The sequence below is a fragment of the Aulostomus chinensis genome, chromosome 16 (genome assembly GCF_037954235.1).
Source record: "Aulostomus chinensis isolate RoL2024-O1b breed Wild chromosome 16, RoL_Achi_v1.0, whole genome shotgun sequence".
Lineage (NCBI taxonomy): Eukaryota > Metazoa > Chordata > Actinopteri > Syngnathiformes > Aulostomidae > Aulostomus > Aulostomus chinensis.
This window is the reverse complement of record NC_141335.1, coordinates 1314663-1337746: the sequence shown is the minus strand read 5'-3', so window position 1 is coordinate 1337746 and position 23084 is coordinate 1314663. Positions and strand designations below refer to the sequence as shown.

The 23084-nt window shown below is 47.6% G+C and overlaps 1 protein-coding gene across 9 annotated transcripts in view; it reads left to right on the top strand.

The window, feature by feature from the left end:
- Positions 1-23084, top strand: part of LOC147247082 (uncharacterized) — a 68542-nt gene that overhangs the window by 27644 nt on the left and 17814 nt on the right. For 5 of the 9 annotated variants that reach the window (XR_015109421.1, XR_015109420.1, XR_015109423.1 and 2 more), the window contains exons 2-4: positions 3806-3894; positions 4960-5025; positions 7738-7870. Coding sequence is in view for 2 of the 9 variants with exons in the window: in XM_086180422.1 (XP_086036548.1) it covers positions 3806-3894; positions 4960-5025; positions 7738-7870; positions 12308-12373 (354 nt within the window). In the remaining 7 variants the exon portion in view is untranslated. Of the gene's footprint in view, positions 1-3805; positions 3895-4959; positions 5026-7737; positions 7871-12307; positions 13302-23084 lie in introns of those variants that run through there. The other 4 variants (XM_086180422.1, XM_086180423.1, XR_015109425.1 and 1 more) reach the window with 4 other exon arrangements.

The following is a 23084-nucleotide window of genomic DNA, read 5'->3' as shown; positions in this document are numbered from 1 at the left end:
TAGATATCTATAGATATCTACAGATATCTATCTATAGATATCTACAGATATCTATCTATAGATATCTACAGATATCTATCTATAGATATCTACAGATATCTATCTATAGATATCTACAGATATCTATCTATAGATATCTACAGATATCTATCTATAGATATCTACAGATATCTATCTATAGATATCTACAGATATCTACAGATATCTATCTATAGATATCTACAGATATCTATCTATAGATATCTACAGATATCTACAGATATCTATCTATAGATATCTACAGATATCTATCTATAGATATATCTGTAGATATCTATAGATAGATATCTACAGATATCTATCTATAGATATATCTGTAGATATCTATAGATAGATATCTGTAGATATCTATAGATAGATATCTGTAGATATCTATAGATAGATATCTGTAGATATCTGTAGATATCTATAGATAGATATCTGTAGATATCTATAGATAGATATCTGTAGATATCTATAGATAGATATCTGTAGATATCTATAGATAGATATCTGTAGATATCTATAGATAGATATCTGTAGATATCTATAGATAGATATCTGTAGATATCTATAGATAGACATCTGTAGATATCTATAGATAGATATCTGTAGATATCTATCTATAGACATCTACAGATATCTATAGATATCTGTAGATGTCTATAGATATATTACAATTAACACAAATAGACACTGACAGAGGCTCAGCCCTTCTCTGGCGAGGGATCGTCCAGAATAACGCCTGTTTTCTCTTCCTATGCTTGTGAAAATGTGACACGCCATGTAAACCTTGCACAGCTCTTTTTACTTGTGCATCCTGTGTACCGTATTGTGAGTGTTCCTCTTTTACTGCATGTAAAGCACTTGGAGCTGCGTCCTCTACATGAAAGGTGCAACATTAATTAAGATTATTCTTGTTCTTACAAAGCCCCTTGGACTTTGTGCTGGGTTTGATTGTGCATTGAAAGCCTTCATTGAACCTCTCGTGCAACAGGCTTCCCTGCAGCCGCCATGATGGTTCCCAACTGTAGTGCTGGTTACCCTGATCATGTGACTGGAGCCAGAATGACTGCCATTGTGCACACAGCATATCAGGACTGGCACTGCAGAAGAATGCTTGCTGTACTTTGTCTAAACGGGGTGGTTGTGATGCTGAACACAGTCATGAGCCCTTTTAAAAGTGTGGTACTTGAGAGTCTCATGACTTTTGAAAGTACAGGTGTTTAAGGCTCCAGTCAGGCTTGACTCCCAGCGCTGCAAATGTCACTCAGCCCGGTGAAGGTTTGGAGCGATGCAGTCCAGGTTAGAAAAACCCTGGTTTGGTTAAAAGGTTGCGTTATAAACTCCTGCTGGTGTTGGTGAATCCACGTACTTTGGCTTTGTTCCACCACACAAGGCTGCGGACAGAGGTCACGGTGGTCGTGGCTCCCTGAAGCTGCCCTCCAACCCTGCCGTGAAAACCCTTTTGTCATTTTCTGTGTCTTGCTCTCTTGGTCGTCTCTCTCTCATTCTTATCCCTCCATATTTTCCATTTTTCTAGTTGTCTTCCCTACTCTTTCTCTCTCGGTGTCTCCAGCTCCCTGCCCTTCATCCATCTTTTACTCTCACTGCTCTCCTCCCTTGCTCTTCCTATACCTTCCCTCCTGGCTCCCTCTCTCCTGCCTCGCAGCCTTCCCTCAGGCCTAGCTTGTAGTTTTCTGTCCGTCAGCACTTTTGGGAAAACGAGAGAGGAGAAAGATGAGAGGAGGCAAGTGCAGGGCCTTGAGGCCCGCCCACAGGAAAGGAGAGTGAGAACAAATCCAGCAGCACTGAGATCGAGGCCGGCAGATACCAGCCGACCTTCTGCTCCTCCTTGTCTGGGCGGTGACAAATGGCCGTCTAATGACCTGCGATTAACTGGCTGAGAGGTCAAGATGAAGAAACGACCCCTGAAGAGGGAGAAAATAGAGAGAGAGGGAGATGGAGAGAGCTGAGCAGACATCCCTCCTGAGGACGGTGTCAGGTGAAAACTGCTCACAGTAAAAACCCAGGACCTGTCAGGACCCTGATGGTCAGCATGATGATGAATTCCTGGAGATTAAACATTCATCTGGACTTTCAGTCGCGGTTTCAAGAATATTAGTGTTTAAAACTTGGCATGTTATTTGATATTCTCTATGAATTTAAAATGGCCCTCACCTTGTACGGTAACGTCCTTGTATAACTGCACCGAGGAAACTCCAGGAAATTCAACGGGTGAAATATTCTTCATGAGTCAGACAGTCCTCCGCAAAAGAGCTGCTCAACTTACTGAATGGGCCACATTGCAAGAGCACCTGGTTTGTAAAGGAAATGACACCATTATTCCGACCTTTCCACATTAAGAGCTGGACTTTGCGTGCAGATCATGTCTTGTTAATTTGAGTAGACTGGAGGTGTTGTGTGCCTCAGCCTGCGCCGCGCGTCCCTTAAATAGTCGATGCTTCCTTCCTCGATGGTTGCTAACTGTATTCCCTCCTTTTCTCCTACACCTTGTGTTTGTGTGACGAGGATGCTTGTGTGTGAATGTCTATTCTGCTCATCCTGGGGAGACAAAGAGAGATCACTCTGCTGACCCCAGCTGCTCAATAATTTAATTCAATTACCAGCATCTGTGTAGAGGAAGTCAGAGGACAGCGCTTAGCGGGGAAGCTTTAGTATTTAAGCTGTGCACCGCGCTGGGTCGCCACCTGAACTTTGACCCTTTCAGAACAGTGTGACATGGATGGAAGAACTAATGGTCCCCCTCATTTGCCTGGAAACCGTGTGTGTGTGTGTGTGTGTGTGTGTGTGTGTGTGTGTGTGTGTGTGTGTGTGTGCGCAGCATGATGAGAATAGAAACCCATGAAGTGAAAAGTCTGGTCCTGTCAAACCAGTGAGAGCCAGTGAACCTGAAGTCACGGAGGCTTGGAGTATAAAACGTCGTCAGCATGACATCATGGACAGAACTGATAATCTCATCTCATATGGCGATGTTGTTAAAGCCATGTTTACATGGCAGGGCTCCAGCCCGCTTGGCAAGTGACTGTATATGGTTCTACTGGTCTGGTTTCCAGTCAAACCAGTAATGTGATCAGTGCTGCTGCCAAAGCGTGAATGTATCTGGGCATGAAGAGTTCAGACAGGAGCTGCCAGGGATGAGAGGGAGGCTGATGGCCATGAGGAGAGCGACGAGTAGTTATACAGTGGGGCCATTTTATTAATGTAACACAAAAACAACAATGAAATTGAAACAAATGAATTGTCTTGCTGGTGATTTTCCACACAAACCTCTGGTCGCTGTTGGCAGCTGCGCCTCAAATGAAACTAGCTACTCCTAGTATTTACACCACACCTTTGCAGGAGCCGTCCCCAAAACATGCTCCTCTCACCTGTTTGTTCTCTGCGCGAGTGCTCCTGAGTGGTGCCTGTCAACAAAACAAGCGCTCCACTGTACGGAGCTTTCAGGCGATGAGCGTCCTTCAGAGTTCAAAAATCAAACCAGCCTGGTTGGAGGAGCTGATACGCTGCAGATAGAAGTTAAAGGGCCCCTCAGTGCCGTGGGCACGAACGCTGCCCCCCCACCGGTGATTGTGTACAACAGTGCCCCTCAGCAGTGTAAAACTGAAGCACCTCTCAGGGGCTGTGATGTAAGGAAACAAGTGCTCCTCAGTGGCTCTCGGGGCTGGAGTGACTCTGAAGTGCTCCCTCACTCACACTGTCCTGAGATTACGGTGATATTTCACTTTAACGGTGCCGTCTCTTTCTGTTTCTGTGGTTATTACAGTCGCACCTCTGCAGGAAACCAGATATCCCCCCTACACTCAATCCATCCACTGCTCACCCAGAGTTCAACACCACTGATACATCATCCAGGTGGGTAGTAGTGTTGTCCCAACTGCTAATTCTACAGTGTTAACACACGACGACGTTGACGAGAATGGACGAGTCCCAGGACACGGTGACATTTACTCTGAATTCTTCTCTTGCTTTTCTCTACTGAACAACATCTCGCGTTGACCTGAGACCTGAACCCTGCAGATTACGATTACACACAAAAATTGGATACATTTCCAGAAGCAATGCACTTCAACCTGGTTAAACTCATGTGAACCCATTGTTTTGCTGACCCCGGCACCACCGTGCTGTCCTTGCTTTTCAAATCAGACGAGTGAATGTAGGTTGGACTTGTATGGGATTTTTGAGCTCAGGAATCAGATTTATTCTGATACGGTGAATATTTCTGATGGACTGATGAGAAACCCTGCTTTGTTCACTGGGCACTCATTTGTAGCAAAACCACGATGTAAAGGAAGAAGCCTGATTTCTAAACCACCTGAGAATCCCAACCCCATCATTCAGGTGGGTTCATTCCACTTGGGGATATTTGACTTCATATCAAGTCAGTCAGACTAACGGGTCTTGTGCGTGTCCAGTTTTAGTCGGACAAACTAACATGACATCAAGGTCACAGAGTTCTGGGAGACGTCTGGACTGGTTCAGGTGTTGAGGAACGCTCAAACTGATCAGGCAACATTAAGATTTGAATCGTTTGAAGCCTCTTGCTTGTTTTCTTTGATTGTGGCTTTGAGCTGGATTCGTCCCACTAAGTGCACGAGTCGCCACTGTAGTCAAGAGATCACCAGTCAGCTTGATATCAAACCAGTTTAAAAATGTTCACACCTACTGGACTGCAGGGAGAACAAATGCTCGTCAGGGGTGTCTTGTAAGAAACAAGCGTCCCTCGCAGAGTGTTTAGAACAACATGGTTCAAGAAAACAGGCACCCCTCCGCTGCTGAGATGACAAGTCCCCCTCAGGTGTGGCTGTCGGAGAATGAAGCGCTCCTCGGCGGCAGGCTGGCGACTGTCTGTGTCTGTAATTGCTTTGAGCCGTCAACTCAGCGGTGAACTGAAAGGACCCAATTAAATCCCATGGACAGGTTCTGCTGGAGGACGGAGAGAGAGAGGCGCGGCACGGTCGAGCTGCACCCGGCTCCCAGCAGACTGTAAGCAGATTTGTACTGGTGTTTTGTCAACATACCGTGTGTGTGTGTGTGTGTGTGTGTGTGTGTGTGGAGCGTGGTCACCATGTTTCCTTCCTGCTACCTTGGCAGCGGCAGCACAGCAGTGGTCCTCCTCCATTTGTTTCTTTAAGGTTTTCCTTTCACATCACCGCCAGGCAGTTCCTCCATACCCCAAATACAGCGGGCCAACATCCCAGCTGCAGCTAGATAACTTATCAGGAAAAGAACAGACGTGATAAGCTATCAGACGGGATCACACGTGTGGTCCCAGGCCTCTCTCGTCCCGGCCCCTCCCCCCTCACGCCCTGTGTGTAGTCTCACAGCTCCACACTGCCGCCAGATCGGAAAACTGTCGCCTGACAGACTTTTAGTGACGCGACAACGACTGAGCGCCAAACTGGACGTTTTCTTGTTCAGTTTTACCTGAAACGTTTCTGGCCAGGTAAGCTGCTGTTAGCTGTCGGTGTCAATTAGCTTCAAGCTAAACAATCGTGGCTGGCTCTTCCTGCATTCTCAATTCTCATAGCAGTGAGGGTGAAACATCTTTTTGAGCTGACGGAAAATAAATGAAGTGATAACGCTGACATGTGAACGTTCACACTGAGAGGTTCACTCTCATCCCTGAAAAATGCCAAACCAAAACTGAGGAGCAAAGATTGTGATGAGGTACTAGAAATGAGATACATCCTACTTGTACCTATATTGTCAGTTTTTGAACCAACAAAACTCATTAGTACTCTACTACTACGACAGCTACCACTACTACTACTAGTATTACTCATGATATATTACGGTTTGTCTGGGCTCCTTGCCAGTTATTTTGTAATCTTGTTTGACAGTCTGAAGAAGCATCACTGCGCCACAACCAGGACGACACTCAACAACACCATCGTCTGGAAATATCTTAAACGTATGAAAGTCCATGTCACAACTTATGAGACATTAATGTCCAAAAAAGTCTCACCCTTCAACTCCACCCCCAAATCTGCATTTGCACGAATCAAAATTGTCAGGTGGTTTTTGTGTAACCAAACGAGCGCCGAGCGAATCCAACTGCTTCATCGTGAGACGGTTTGCAGCCTCTGGATGCAATCGTTTGAAAGTTTGACAGCTCTTTGTGTTGTTGATGTATGTTAGATATTTCTTATAGACATGCGGGATTTGTATTTTTCTGGTTTGAGCCGCTACATGTGATGTTTTTTATTTACTTGAGAAGCGAAGCGGAGCAATAAAAGCAATTTTGAGAGGGTGTGTGGGGGGCAGACAGTATGAAAGAGACTTAAAGGTAAAATGAATTAAACAAGAAAGAAACAAAACCAAAATAAAGAAATCGAAGCAAGAGAAGAAAAGTGAGGGCAGTGTCGTGCCTGGAGAAATCGTTTTTCTCTCCCTCGCCACGTTCCTTCACAACCTTGTTTCAGCTCAGTAAATAAACTATCCATCATCGTTAGCCATCTGGCATTTGGGCCTATCAGAAGCCTGGGAAAGCTGTTACCGGGTGGTAGAAGAAGTGGTGGCTTGCCAGATCGGGCCAATTGCCTGTGAAAGATGGCTGCTGAAAACAAAGCTGGACATGTGTATTATTGTTGCCGGCAGCCAGCGGCGGAGATGGAGAACAACTTCAGAAGCAGCTGTCAAATCTGCTATTCATGCTCCCATTGATACTCCATTTACTGGTGTGTGTGTGTGTGTGTGTGTGTGTGTGTGTGTGTGTGTGTGTGTGTGTGTGTGTGTGTGTGTGTGTTGGACACGGGACGGCTGCAAACAGGAGAGGTTGAGTGTGTATGAATTTGTGAGACCAGGACACACACACACACACACACACAGTGAGTGTAACAATATGATTGTGACAGTGCAGTCGTACAGAACATCTGGACTCTTTAGTTTGTACTTTATATTTGTATGCATTTGATATTTATAGATCTAAAATATACACATGAAAAAAGAAGAGAATTCCAAACCCAACCCTGCTGTCAGCGGTGGGTGCCGTCTGAGCTCGCGGGGACCGACAGTCCAGTTAACAAAACTTACAAGGTAACACAATGAAATCTGTAGAATCTCAAAAGCTTGTTCTCACTTCACAAGTGGTAGAGTGAGATGATGTCATCACTGCAGCGAATGAGTAAAAGTCAGTTTTCCAACATCTGTCCTCTGGTGGTGTATTGATTCTGGCTGGTGTGTAAATCTCCTCCGCGGCTGCGATCCATCTTCTTCTGTTTACAAATCTCCGTGTTAGTTAATTCTCAACTCACACGGAGGGAAAACAAGATGGATACGTTTTGTTTGTTAGTGAGAGAGACGTCCATCCACACGCACGCACACACACACACACACACACACACTTATACAATGACACACACACCCACACACACTCATTGTATGAGGACTTGTCAGATGTTTCCTGGCTGTGTCTCACTAGCGGAGAGTCCAGATGTCCCCTGCTGAAATCAGCTGCTCAGTTTTAGAACAGGTCCTTGCATCCCTTGATTTTTGTCTTATATTTTTATTTTTCATACACACAAATGTCTGGATGTGGAGCTCGCATCAGTTATTACACGTGTGAGGTTGATGACAAGTCAGCCTGTCAACCAAACAGTGGAGTGGCCTGTGGAAAGCGGCATCAGCGCATCGGTCAGAGAGTTTCACTGTTAACGCCACAGTTTATTTTATTGTCGCTGTTCTTTTTATGTTCAGGTTCTGGCATATCATCGACCTGCAGAGTCCCAGGGGGAGAGAGACAACTTTGGACCGACACGAGCTCCCGTCTAACAGTGACAGAAGACGAAGACGCTCGGACGACGCTGCACAGACACCAGAGGCTAGGGAGGTGAGTGGCTGGCGTCTCTGACTGGTGTCCATGGTCACTTTGGACACTGCAGCTCCCTGAAAGCAGGAGCAGGTCTGAAGGGACAGCGAGACATTGACTAGTGAGTTCAGGCTGCTTCCATCTGGTTGTACAACCTGCCAAGATGTTGGCTAATAGATTTAGGAGCGCGCACGCGTGTGTGTGTGCTGATGATAACCCACATACATGCCTGTTTTTACACGTGTTTGAACTCACTGATGGAGCTGACTGATCCTGTTCCCACTGCCAGGAGACCAGGAGCTGCTTTTCTGTCTCTTTTATTTTCCCCGGTGCGTCACGTTCACCACTGCTGGTGCGTCGCTGTGAATTTGTGTCTGAGATGATATAAAAGTGACGACTTCATTCCTCTATGCATGTTGATGGTGAACTTCAGACTGTTGGCTGCAAAGAAAACATTCACCTGAGTTTTGTGTTCCTGTCGATGCCAATCAGAGCCGAGCTGATGAGTTCGGTGTCACGGAGGATCGATCGCTGCACTAATAACATGCAGACCATGACACTGTTGTTTTAATGTACATTTTGGAAGATCCTGCATCTAGCTATCTATCTATCCATCTATCTATCTATCTATCCATCTATCTATCTATCTATCCATCTATCTATCTATCTATCTAGCTAGCTAGCTATCGATGTAGCTATCTATCTATCGATGTAGCTATCTATCTATCGATGTAGCTATCTATCCATCTATGTAGCTATCTAGCTATCGATCGATCTGTCTCTGTGTGGCAGAGTAAGGATGTTCAGATCAAATAGTTTGCTCAAAATGAAGCCTTTCAGCCTGTCAGTCATGACATGGATGGGAGGAGTATCAGCAGGTCAGGTTCCTGCCTGCATTCTCTCCGTTCTGTCCCCTCGACTGCAGCGTCCTGGAGCTGAACTGTGATTGGTCACATCAACAGGTTCCTGTATGAGAGACTGAGTGATTGTGTGAGGTGGACTTGAATCCATCTTCAGCCCTGCTAGAGGCTTCACTCACATCTATGGAAGAGACAACATGACATCCCACAGCAGGGCGCCATCAAAGGAGAGATGGATTTCATCATTGGGATGTCCCAAAGCTTTCTGCCAGGACTTCCCTTATAAATCTGAGGTGAGAGGAGGCAGATGTGGGTCCTCAGGTGAACCGGGGAGACCTGGTCTTAGCAGAGAGCCGGATCTGACATTGGAACAAGATTTGATGCTTTGGTGAACTCAGAAAGTAGTGAGATGAAGATCTGGTTGAGCGACAGATGAACTGGTGGTAACCACATGTCAGTCACATGATAGCCACGCCCTCAAACACACCCATCCTGTCAATGTGACCGTCATCTCTAAAAAGCCTAGCGATGCCTCCAACACCCACAGTTCAAAAATTAATAGAAAAAACAATTGTGGGTGAACGATCATCATCTCCCACGTGTGATGAATCTTAGAATCAAGAAATGTTCAAAGTGCTGTTCACTCCGTCACAGCACGTTCATCCTGGAATTAAAACCTGCTGTTTGAGCTGGACACACTCGTCTCTGCTCCTCCGGCCCAGCTGGAGGTGTCAGTTACCAGACCAGAGCCACTGACCCTGGCGCACGAGCTGGTGACGTGATGCTCCTGTACGGGGCTTTAATTATCAGTTAATAAAGGATTAATTTACCGGAGGTCTCCCAGTCTTATGCTGTGTAATTGGGGCTCTGGTCACCTGATCAGCCCAGTAAGCAAACCACCTGTGGCTGAAGGGGAGCCGTGGTGCTGCAGGGCCTCCAGGTGAAGCTGGTAGCCTCCGTGCGTCTTTGCCCTCTGCCTTATCTCCTCGGCTGCTCTCTGCTGGAGCAGAAACACCATTAGACTTATCTCCTCAAAGAAATAAACGATGTGCTCGGAAGTGCAGCTAATATACAGTAACACAAATGTCAAGAGGATGTTCGCTGCAGCTCAAGGAGAAGATGTTTTGCAGCCTCCTGTTTTGACTGCTGTGTTTAAAGATATCTGGAATAGAAAAGTGCAAAGAAAAATGAGTTTGAAATTTAACTGTCGAGTTTTTCCGTCGATGGCGTTTAAAGTTCCCATTATCTACACTGATAGTGTTCCTATCTCTCTCTGTCCTCTATAAATGTATTATAATGAGCTTTTTCACCCAATGATTTTTCGTCTGTCGCTCGCCCCTCCTCATTTCCCGTCCTCTCGCTCTCTAATCTGAGATTAATTCACATGCTCCTGTCTTCTCCTCCCTCTATCTGCTCCTCATCACTCTCTCATCCTCCATATGTGTCTCCATCCCTGATAATTAAACTAAAACTAACAGTGAAATTGGGGACGTTTAATCTCCTTTACCAGATCTTCTTCTCCCTCTTGCCTTCTGTGTCTTCTCTTCTCCCATTACAATTAATTGGAATGTCGTACATTGAGTTATATCCAGTGTTATGAGGCTGTTTTCACATTAGGTTCGATTGCTCCAGGACGTGTTCACATTCTGGAGTTTGTACACTCAGATGTCTACACACTTGTGTGTGATAGTCAGGAAAACCACTACATGGAAGAGGGTGAGTGTGTTTTCTCAGTCCAGTTCCTGCCTCTGGTTCCAGATGGATGTGAAACATCTGGAGGGAAAAGGAAATGCAAACATTCATTTTCTAGCAACTGACCATCACGCCTCCTCAAAACTGAGACAACAAAAAAAGTGCTCATTTATTTTTAAAAAAGTTCCACTTTAGATTAAATTCTCAGGAATGATATCATCCAGGTGTTTGCACTCGTCCTGCTTCTGGAGCCTCTTGCTGGCCAGTTTTTCTCCCTCCATGAGCAGCGTTCTGTCACGTGGGGCCCAACAGCACCCTCTACTGCTTGAAGGTGGCAAACCATCTAATTAGACTTTCAGAGTTGTTCACCTGCTTTTCAAACCATCCACCCATCCATCCATCATCCATCCCTCCATGTTCCCCCTCCTCTCCTGTTCAGGGTGGTGGGGGTGGAGCCTATCCCAGCAGCCTTCCCCCTGGACAGGTCACCAGTCCATGGCAGGGCCAACACATAGAGACAGACAACCATTGGCTCTCCCAGCCACGCCTACGGTCAATTTAGAGTCTGGATTAACCTGGTCCCTCTTGATGTCTTTGGACTGTGGAGGAAGCTGGAGTACCAGAGAGAACCCAGCAGGAACAGGGAGAACATGGAGACTCACCCAGAAAGACCCCGTGCTGCAGCCGGGGCTCCACCCACAACCTTCTTGCTGGGGGCCACAGGGAGGACCACTGCTCCACCCACAACCTTCTTGCTGGGGGGCCACAGGGAGGACCACTGCTCCACCGGGCCGCCTGGTGACAAACCGAATACTGGAAAATCTCATCACTGGCGGAGACAGTCAATTTCCATCTTTCCCTCTTTACTCGTCTCTCCATCCCTGTTCTTCCGAAAGTGTCCTGCTCAACATGCCAGTTATCTCATTTGGATACTCCAGGGTTCTGTAGTTTACCTCCCATTACCAGCAGAGGGCGCTGCTGCTCAGCAAAACTACAAGGAAAAAAACACCATGCTAACCCCTGCCAGGCTCAAACTCAGTCATGAAAAGTTGCAAAGACAGAATGAGCGTATCGGGGTCTGCTGCCGGTCCCCAGTCGAGTTCAATCAAGTGTAAAAACTGTAGAGTCTTGTTTGAATGCCCTCCTCCCCTCTGGCCCTCTCTGTTTTAAATTCAGCTTGTGGTCCTTTTTTATCAATATGCTGCACTGTAATTTCTCTCGGGTAGTGGCTTCGGTTAGGGGAAACAATGTTATCCCTCCACATCATTATCGGACATTAATTGACTCATCCTATCATCCCCCACCTTTCGGGTCCCCTATCTCAACGTGACACGGTGTGATTAATTCATGCCTGCAGTCCTCACTGGGACTGAGGAGAAATTTAAAACAATCCGAAAGTCTCCCTCTCCTCGTTTCACTTCTGCTGCATCCAGACAGTGAGTGCAAGAAGTTAACTTGCGTGATTATTTGCAGAAAGCGTGACTTGATATGGCAGGAATCAGCACACACACAAGTCTTGTGGTCTGACAGCTTTGTTGACTTCTCTATCTCTTGCAGTCTCTTCTCCTGGAATCTTTTAAATCTCACATTTCAGGGATGAGGTTTGAACTTTCAGGTTCAAGGAAACAGAGAAGGAAATGTGTACAAGAAAGGCTTCATGTCGCCAGAGGCTGGCGATATGGGAGTCTTGGTGTCGACACTGATGCTAGGGAGCAAAAATTCTGCTGACACAGCGACTGACTGATACTTTTACCCACTAAGGTCACTAGCAACCCTAGTTAAAAGAAAAAGACATGATAAAACGCCCAGAATTGTTGTGAGCCGTTTGCTCTCTGTGCGTCGTGTGTGTTCTTGCTGTCACACTCATCCTCTTTCTCTCTGATCAAATACACTTCCGCTTCCTCAGGCTCAGAGGAAAGAGAAGACGTGCGGGGACGTCGAGGACTCTTGTAGCAAGACGGATGAACCGTAGAAGGTTCCTTCAAAGCCCCTCAGCAGCTGATATACAAACACTCGAAGCACAGATGCTCCGATGGGAATTAAATCTTTAACCTTGACTTTGTAGAAGCCATTAAAATTGGATCCGCCACGTGGGGAGAGGTTACCCTTGGCAGCGGTAAAGATGCAACAGAGATCTATTCCTGTGATAATCTGCCGACTCTAAACGGAGAGCTCGTCCTCCCTCAGATGTGTCTTAGAGCTCAACCTGACCTCAGCTTTACTGTCCATGTTGTTTCACATCACGTGACCTGAACATTGTTTGTACCTGTTTGCATCAATATGGCCCCAAGCTCCAGCACCGCCAGGGCCGACCCTGCTGTGTAATCACAGCATATCTATCAATACGCTGATCAATGTACCGGTGAGGATCTGGCTTCAGTCCTCTGGCTGCAGGACGGTAATGGAGGGAGCAGCGAGTCTTCACTGGAGCACGTTATGAGATTTCAGCCAGGATCGACTGATGAGATGGAGAAGGTGAAAAGGTCAAAAAGGTCAACTTTGAAGAGGGAAGAGCAAATCTGTTCCCTACAGCTGTGAGTGACCTCCACACACCTGACTTTCAAATTCAGCTGAACTTCTGTTGGAAAGTTTTTACCTGTTACCTTCGCCACAGAGGTCATGATGCCAGTTCATCAGCAGGATTATGAAAAAGTAGGAGGCAAGTATTTACTGAATCTGATGGAGGGTTGTAGCTCGACCCCCCACACGCTCCATCTCGTAGGTGAGAAGATGCTGCAGCCGGTGGAGCAACGACCAGCACGGCCCGGTGGGTGAACAGAGCCCAACAGCGACGCCCGCCTTGGTTCTGGAAGGGAAAATCTTCCAGGTGATTATCCGCCATGATGTGGCCCCAGCAGGTGGATGGTGTCTCCTCCTCAAGGTCCTCCCGTATCCACCCTTATTCGAAGAAAACAATTCCAACATTTCCCACAATCCTTTCAAGTGTATCAGGTGGAGTGTGTTGTTACCATGGAGATGCCAACTGAACCAGGAACCTGGTGTCCCTTTCTTACAGGAAACGTTGAAATGACGCTGCTCGTTGAACATCGTTACTTTACTCATAGCTGGATTCTGATCATTTTGAATTCCTTCTTCTTGTCCTGAAGCCAATGTTTTATGGTCTCCATCCATCTGGCCGGTCGTCTTGGGTCCTGCTGGGCAACTTTTCTATCAAGAAGCGGAGCTGCTCTGAACCGGTGATGCATGATTGAGGAGAAAAAGAGCAAAGAATTGTCTGACATTGATTGAAGTGCGATGGTGATTGTGTGGTTTGGCGTCAGGCTCTGTGACTGAAGGCTTGACCCCCACGCTCAGGTGAACATGAACTCTTTGGAAACACTCGGATCATCTGAGAAAACAGCCCCCAGTTTAGGAACGCCCTCCAATCAGCAGGACCACAACATCAAACCCTTCATTTGACTTCCATTTGAGTTGAGAATCTGTCAGACAGCAAAAGAAGGAAGACGTGATGAGACATAAAGAAGTGGACAGGAAGAGGGTAAATATGAAAAGAAAGAATAGGAGGAATGTCAGATCGCTTGGTGAACAACAGGAAGGTTAAAGACTGAGACGGAGGATTTCAACTGCATACAAATGGTTGAGAATGTTTGCAGAGGAAAGCAGAAGAGATAACGCAAACAATGATGGAGGGCTTGTGAATGAGGGGGCAGAGGAGAGCGAGGCTGGAATAATTCAGCTGGGTAATGAAGTACTGACGAGAGCCAGTCAGTCAGAGCACCTCTGAGTGAGGACGTAAACCTCCATCACCCCACCGTCCTGCTCCACCCTCCCTCCAAAACTCATCTACTTTTGCTCGTTCTTTTTTGGCTTTGCACAAAATATGATGCGAGTACCTCCTTCTGTCTCCTCTCCTTTCTTGCTTTCGCTCTTTCACTCCTCAGGAATTATTCCCCAGCCCTTTCTCCATCCCGTCCTTTGCTCTTTTCTTTCCTTCGTCACTCTCTGAGGAGTCCAAAGAAATCCTGCTCTTGGCACAGAGATGAGCTGGAAACGATTCAGGATGGGGATGAAACACTCAAAAGCAAGGGGCACCTGGAGAAATACGCATCCATTTCAAATGTGAAATAGGCCTGTTTATATTCACGCCTGCGAGGGGCTTCCTGCGGGTTGCGATGAGGAAGGAGCGCCAGCATTCTAATAAAATACTTCACATTCTGTCGAGTCACTCCAGTGCCTGTCCGTGGAGTCGGCGGCTGATGGGATCTTCAGGAGCTTGACTTTCTTTCTTAACAAACAACAACCAAAGAAAGACAGAAACAGATCTCAGGAGCAGGAGGCGAGAAAAGCTCAAGCATTTCTTCCCAGATCAGGTGATGAGCCGCTGCTTGTTACAGTTCTCATTCAGGGCAGTTGGTGCTCACACTGTTTTAGTTTAGCGGTGCATGCAGGGAAGTTGGCGGCCCGGAGTCGTGGATTCGGTCTGGACTCAAACCTGTTAAAGGTCCCTTAAAACCTCCATGACCCGTCTGCTCCCAGAGGTGCTGCAGCTGTTCATGTACCTCCTCATGGATGCCAAATACATGTGAAAAGAAAACGCTACCAATGGGTTTCTACACTAAAACTCCTGGCAGCTCTAAAACTGCGTGTAAATCAATTGAAGTGTCACGACCACAGCGAGCGTTCCGCTCAATCACTGCTCTTGGCCCATGTAAACACCAATCAATACCCACAAGTTACCACAGACGGCTCTGCTCCGTCACCGGGCCTCTAATTAGAGCTCGTGAGGAGGAGGACTTGACAATCGACTGATGGTTTATTGCACCTACACCTGCTGATGTCATGACTTGTGTTTGCATGTTGCGTAGAGCTAATTTACTTGATCTACTCTTGCCGTTCCTCAACAGCTGTGACTGCGTAGCACCACATTTCCTCCTACGCATTTCCACACCGTCTCCTCTGGTCTGAGCTCCTGGTGTTACATTATTTTCTGTAATTGAAATTAATTGCAATGTAGCTTCTGTTCAAATAGCAGGAAGAGGCTGTATTTGTCAACTGTGTGTCAAAATACCTTCTTTGAATTGGATGCTGTGGCGCTCAAGAGGTCCTGCCTCCACCTCATCTTCTGCTTTGTTGGATGCAAACGTCCACAAAAATCGCTGTCATCTTTTTTTTTTGTGGTAAATGGACTTGTTTTTACACAGTGACTCTCTACTGTAGCTGTGCTTAAACAATTTACTGTATTATCTCATTAAGAGACGCGCACACACACACACACACACGGTGGAGCTCCTGTGCAAGCCATCAACCTGCTCAGGACGTGGTGAGACTGCGTTGATGCCGTCTGTAGCCGCCATGCTGTCCATTGATCCTTGGCTGCTGTCGGTTGACTCAGATATTTCCTCATTGATCACTGGTGTTGGTTGACTTTGTTCCTCCTCCCTGGTCACACCGAGGCTGGAGTTTGCCTCCAGGAAGCCGCTCATCTCCCCCCGTCCAGAGTCGCTCAGGCAGCTTTACGTCCACGTCCTGCTGCTCTTGTGTGGCTTCATATCAGACGTGCTTCTCAAAACGTGTCAGAATGCATGTCACATAACTATGACATTTCACAGAGGCTTAAATGGAGCAAGTCAACCTATTTTGGAATGTTTCCTTTCAGCAGCCGCTGTAGCCGCGAGCTCTACTGTTAATTATGTCACCTTCATTACTCTCCGCGTCGTACCAGCGGCCCGTTTGATCGAGGCAGCGAATGCTTCTCATTCAAGAAACTGAAGTTTGGAACCAGAATCCTGAAATAAATACAGGCAGAGAGACAGAAGGACATGAAAGCAGATGGGAACAATAAAAAGAAACAACTCCAGAGAGAAAGATGGAGATGTTGGTGAGGGATGTTGCTGCCTGGATGGACCTCATCGATCTTTATAAACTAGCCTGCGTGACGCATGATACACTAGTTATAGCCTTCTCACAGACAGACAGACACACACACACACACACACACACACCAGCTGAACATGGCAGGTGTTTCAAACTGAAACAAGTGACTGCCCTCTCTCTGACCTCAGGAGGAGAAGTAAGGCACAAAAACAGAGGAAGAGAGGAAAAAAAGATGTTGCAGGTTGCAGATGTATTTTTCTCGTCTGACAGGCCGCGACAGTAAAAGCTGTTTTAACTTGAATCCAAATGCCCTGCTGACTGCAGGTCAGCGGCATGTGGCAGAAAATACTCGTCCTCCGTTTGTTATTTGCTCAGAGGTTCACAGCGAGAGTGTAAGATGAGACCGGAGGAGTTCCTTTTATACATCTTTTTGTTTTTTTTCTTTGTCTTAAGTGTCTGGTGTGTGTGTGTGTGTGTGTCCTGTTTTAAACAGTTTAAAGGGGAAGGATGACAGCTGCTGCTGGGTAAAAGTTTTGACTTTCAACTGTTGAGGACTAAAGATTCTCAGGTGATGTAATGTCCATGTAAACACGCCGCTACATTGACGCTGCGCTCACACGTCGCGCCGAATGTCATGAAAGTGCATGCGAGCAGGAGGCTGTGACTCGCCGAAGCCGCAGACTTTGCCGTCCAAAGTTAGATTATTCGACCTTTTTGCCGTCTTCCTGCATGACTCCACACCTGGACGGAGCCTCCTCACACAGGAGGAAACATGGACGAGGACAACGAGAAGCTCCTAGAATGATTTCACTCCTTAAATTACATGAGCTGAGCTTGGGGGGATGACATCATCAGCACCACAGCGTGTCCTGCAGGTCAGGTTGATTTAGGTCCTTTAGTTTCAGTCGTGGTAAAGGTGAGACATGTTTATTGCTATGCGTGAAGCACCTGTTGGCAGTCGGGGTGGGGGGGCTACCTGCTGCTGCTGCAGTGTTATTCTGAAGTCTTACAGACTGGATATGCTAAAGACGCAGCGGGGGGGGGGGGGGGGGCAGATAGAACCAGCTGTCTGCTGCTTTGATTCTCTCTCCTGACTAAACCTGGCTACTATCAGAGACATGGAAATGGAGCTGAAAGGTATTTACAAAGACGAAAAGCCGCTGAACTGTGACGCGTTGCTCCGCTCCGTCTCAGCACCAAACATCACATGGCAGCACATCACAAAAGTCACAAAATATCGTTTGTACAGTTTTTTCCAGATGATAAACTGGGAGTGGAAGAATCCAGTCAGGGAGGTGCCGGTGTTCCAGCTGAACTGCTGTCTGTGTTCACTGGCCACAGGTTTAGCTGGATCCACCTACGGCAGGTGTGTCAGGTGCTGATGCAACAGATGGTCACATGCAGGCTGCATACTGGTGGACGCTTGGACACCGATGGACTGAGGATGCCGCCATAAGTCTGGAGTACCTCTTAGGGCTGCTCCCGCCTCCATAGCTGACCTGCTCGCTGCCTCTGCTAGCAGGACGTGCGAATGTCAGTGGCGTTTGTTTTTGGTGTCTCTCCAGTTCCAGCATCTCTTGGGCTCCACTGCTGGGGGACGAGCGAGCTGGCTGGGAGTTCCAGGACGATTTGGTGACATTTGGCTGTTGTGTGTGGGGGTCGCCAGCTAACGCGTCTGGCCGTGCTCGATGGGCCTCGCCACTTGCCGGGTCATCATTCATGTTGAGGTTTGCCGCTGGCTGAAATGTCGCTGTAGTCGTTAAAGATGAGACGACGTCAGAGATGTGAGGTGTGAGCAGACGCAGCCAATTTAGCACAGCATCGCTTCTCCCCAGCAGCCGTGGCCTGTCAAAGCTCGCAGTCCACAGCAATCAAACTGCTGGCCTGAAAATCAGAAGCTTTATCCAGATAAACAACCACAGACTGGATTGTAGGTTTTAACGCCTTCATTCTTGTCGAAAGGTTGTTTTAACTGTGTTCTTCTACTCTGAAGAGAAGAAGAAGAAGAGAATACTCATAGTTTCTCGTTCCAGAGGGACAAATAAACCAAACTCAAGCTTTAAAATCTGAAATTCCTGTCTGCTTGACTTGAGGAGTCTCCGTCAGAATGAATGTGCCCTCGACCGCCGCGCCTGGGACTTTTGATCTCCCTGTATTGGGGAGGGGAGTCTGTCGCCTTGCCTGATGTTATGTAGTAATAATTTGTAACTGTCTCTCTCTCACACAGACACACACACACACACACACAGAGCTGACATGAACTGAATGAGTGCAGAGTCCCTTCAGAGTCAGTGACATCTGTGTGTGGGGGACTGCAGGTCAGCCAGTATTCAGCCGTGATCCACAGCTCAGTCTCACTTCTGTCTTCAGTCCCATCTCACAGCTCACTTCCTCTCACTTTGTTACGCTACTTATTGGAACTCCGCCGTCCTCTTTCAATCTCTTCAGCACACATAAACACTAAGATGCCGACAACCTACACACACAGGCACACACACGCACAAGGTTGGGCCGTGTGGAGCTTAACACCCCCAGCGTGGTTTACTCGAGCCTGACGCTCGGACTGAGGAGCGTTTGGTTCCGCTCCGTCACCCCGGCTGACCAGGCTCCTGGAGCAGCTGTTTCCCTGGTGGTTTCGATGAAGAGGGAGTCCTCATCTCATCACTGGCCAGGATGCCGGTCAGTAGCGTGACGCCAGCGTGTCCAAAGATGTGATGGAACTCTTCTGAGTTTGTGTTGCTAGAGGAGTTCTTCCTTCTGAAGCTGCTGCAGCAGCAACACTTCTGCAGCGCCGCCATTGCTGTTTGGACTCTCTCACCTGTGCGAGCCGCTTCGTCGTTTTCAGGGACACTCACCTGCTCTCTGGAATTCCAACCAGAGTGAAGGCTCTGACGAGAGTCTCCATGACCCTGAACCGCTTTTAGAAGATTTGAGTATTCAGATTCAGGGGCTGGAGCCAGGTTAGGTTTACTTAGAAGTTCCTACAAGTTTCCTGTGTGCACGCTACTACATTATATGACATAGTACATGAATGTCATAGTACATGAATGTCAAGGTACTCGATGTTAACTGATTCCATGTGTGTTTCAGCTTTTAGTGCCTCGATACTTTTTGATGTGACTTGTTGGTCACTGACTTGTTTGTTGTCATCTACTTTACTTCTGCGCCGTTTGCTCCGTGTGGCGCCTGCTGTCACTCCTACCCAGCAATAGTGGTGGTAGTTGGCGGGTGGCGTCCGCCGCAGCGCTCCTGACCACCATCAGATGTGTCGTTGCCGCCATTGGGGACGTGTCTCACTGACAGGATCTTCCTCATGTCCCCTCCCCTGAACGACTGGACTCTTCAACTGCCTTCATTAAAAATGATTATTTTGTTTGCATGAATGCAGTAAATTAGATTTTCATTGGCAAAACAGCAAAGATGGATGAAGGTTGTCTTCCTCAGGGGAGCTGGTTGGTGATGTCATCTGTCAGTTTGCCAGATAAGCATTTCTCTCTTCCCCCTGACATCGCGAGGCTCGTTATCTTGGGATGAGTTTGTCGTTATTGTATGATAACGTGTGAAAGCTCACATTAACTCACGATAACAGATTAATTTATCTCGTTAACTCAAGATAGGAAGCGCTGTGGCGTTGTGCTGTCCATTTCTTCGCGTGGCGCCAGCCGTTACCCTGGGATGTTTCTGCTGGTTCTGGCTGACAGCCTCCTGTTGAGCAGCAGCGTCAGCGCTTAGCTGGAACTTTAAATGACTTCAACGGCCAACAGAGAAGGAGGAGCCGTGGTCCGTGTGTATCAGAGGGTCTGGTGAGGGGGGCGGGTGCTGGGTTAAAGGGGGCGGCGAGGGTCAGTCGAGGATAAACGGGGCTGTCAATGTCAGGAGACAAGGTGATGAAGTAATAATAGAAACTTTGAAAAGAAAGTTCCAGATTAATTAACAGTGTTTTGGGCTCAACTAAGCAAGTCTAATGGAAACGATTCACTCTTTCTTGCTCTCCTACTCCATTTCCTCTCTCCACCCTCCTTTCTTCTCCCCTTCCCCTCACCCCCCCATCCGTTTCCCCTCACCCTTGTGCCCCCCCATCCTCGTCCTCTTCTCCCATTAGAAATATATTGGGGTGACTTGGACCATGAAATTAAAATATTAGTGAGTGACATCACTGAATATTTCCAATTCTCTGGAAAGAATGAATAAAAGGAATCTTAAAAGGAAAAGGTCGAGTCGGGGCCAGATTAACATTTAAAACTTCATTTTATTAGAGAAAAATGTTACAAGATAATTTACTGTAATTGAAGTCATGAGCTGGACAAATATATCATGTATATAATTAATTTCCTGGGAGTTGGGCTCCTTTAGCTCATCAGGGAGTTTTATTTCCTAAACGATCACTGGAGGTTCATGTGTTCATTCTCCTGATTTGAGGGATGGGAGCTCCCTCGGGAGCCATCACCCCATCACTCTTGAATGTAGGCTCCTCTCTTGTGTTTTCAGCGTGATGTCAGAAGGGAATGTAGCAGAGAAAAGTGGTGACACAAGAGGGAAGTGATGTCATGAAACTTTAACAATCCCGAGGAGGCGTTCAGGAGAAACATCAACACAGAGACCAATAGAAAAAATTCCCTGTTAATGTGCATTAACAAAATAAAATAATCGATTTGTGAATTGGGACGGCCCGGTGGAGCAGTGGTCCTCCCTGTGGCCCCCAACAAGAAGGTTGTGGGTGGAGCAGTGGTCCTCACTGTGGCCCCCAGCAAGAAGGTTGTGGGTGGAGCAGTGGTCCTCACTGTGGCCCCCATCAAGAAGGTTGTGGGTGGAGCAGTGGTCCTCCCTGTGGCCCCCATCAAGAAGGTTGTGGGTGGAGCAGTGGTCCTCACTGTGGCCCCCATCAAGAAGGTTGTGGGTGGAGCCCCGGCTGCAGCACGGGGTCTTTCTGGGTGAGTCTCCATGTTCTCCCTGTTCCTGCTGGGTTCTCTCTGGTACTCCAGCTTCCTCCACAGTCCAAAGACATCAAGAGGGACCAGGTTAATCCAGACTCTAAATTGACCGTAGGCGTGGCTGGGAGAGCCAATGGTTGTCTGTCTCTATGTGTTGGCCCTGCCATGGACTGGTGACCTGTCCAGGGGGAAGGCTGTTGGGATAGGCTCCACCCCCACCACCCTGAACAGGAGGAGAGGGGGAAGATGGAGGGAAGGCTGCTGGGATAGGCTCCACCCCCACCACCCTCAACAGGAGGAGAGGGGGAAGATGGAGGGAAGGCTGCTGGGATAGGCAGTCACATGCCCAGCTTCGTTCTTCTGCAGTCAAATGATTTTTAATTGAAGATTTGACGAAGCTTGTTGATTTTCATCCTCTCACTTTTATTAAGACTTGGGAAGGAGCCGGTGTTTCATCTTCATGAGCCACTAATCCAACTCTTGTTAACAAATTACTAACTGAGAAATTGCTCCTTGAGCTGGTCAGGGACGAATAAAAGGGCCCTGCTCTCCTGCTAATGTGAGGGGAACCGGCCACGCGGGAGCAGAGCTCAGTGGAGGGGGAAGTGAAAATTGGCTCCACACTGAGTTTGAGGCAGAAACCCAGAGGTGAAGACAAATTCAGGAGTGGCTTCTACCAGGGACCAGCTGGTCGGAGCTCCCTTTCCACTACACGAGGATATCGTGACCTCAAAGGTGTAGTTGGGTTATTGTGAGTTTGTCTGTGGGCCGACGCCGAGGCTGGCGGCTCGTCCTCCTGGAGACAAAGACAACATGAAACATCACCTCAGAGAAAAGGGACAAACAAATACACCAGTAAGAGTTCTCAGTCTCTGATGCCAGCAAAATGAAGAATAACCAGAAAAACCAAGACCTCATTTGAGACAGACAGAGAACATCTGGACTTCCACACTGTCTCAGGTCACTGGCTTGGAGACAAGGGAACGGAACGTTCTGCGTTCTTCTTTCCAGGGTTTAGCGCTCGTTCCTGCGCCGCTTCGTTGTCCTGGATTGAATCCTTTTTCTTCTGGTAATGAGATTTTGGGTGGGAGCGTCAGCGATAGAAACGAGTCTGAGGAATGAATGGCTGGCTGGCTGACTGGCTGGCTGGCTGGCTGGCTGACTGACTGGCTGGCTGGCTGGCTGCAAATACCAGAGTAAGTTGACAGGAAGTCGTGTCAACAGTGAGCTGACAGCCAGGTCCTCAGGAGGGCGTCAAGCTGAACGCACAGCTCATCAGATGTTGGCTCTTCAGTGCTGCTGAAGTTTTAATTTGCTACTGCAGCAGAAATGATGGTTGTCATTCACCATTCCAGCAAAATCAAGGTTGTTTAAGGTTTTAGTGCAGGTGTCAATTAAGTTTTTTTCTCTTTGGAACAACAGAAGAACCCAAGGAAGGAGGTGAGGATGTTCAAACGCGTGCTCGCTGTGACTGAAGTGCAGCTCATCGCCTTTCTCTTCCTCACTCCTATCTTAATAAGCATTTTCCTTTCTAACTTCCTCTCTGCCACCTGAATGTCTCTGCCTTCCTAAATACCCCCCCACCCCACCCCCCCCCGCATTCCTTGTCCTTTTAACCCTGGTGCACGCCGTATGGTGTCACATCCATATAAGGGCAACAGTATCTGGCTGCCCTCCATGTAGCCAATTAGAGATGCCAGATGAGTTGGAGCCTGTCCTCTGGAGACCGAGGTCACCCCGGCAACTATCGCCATGGCACAGCTCTCTGGAATCATCTCCTCTCTCCTTCATTAGAGATTCAGTTAATGTCAAACCAGGATTCGATTGCAATCCGACCGTCTCTGTCACGCTCCGACTCTCAAGGACTCTCCCAGTCAACAGCAGGGTTTCATCCCTGATGGAAGCCAGACCCCCATC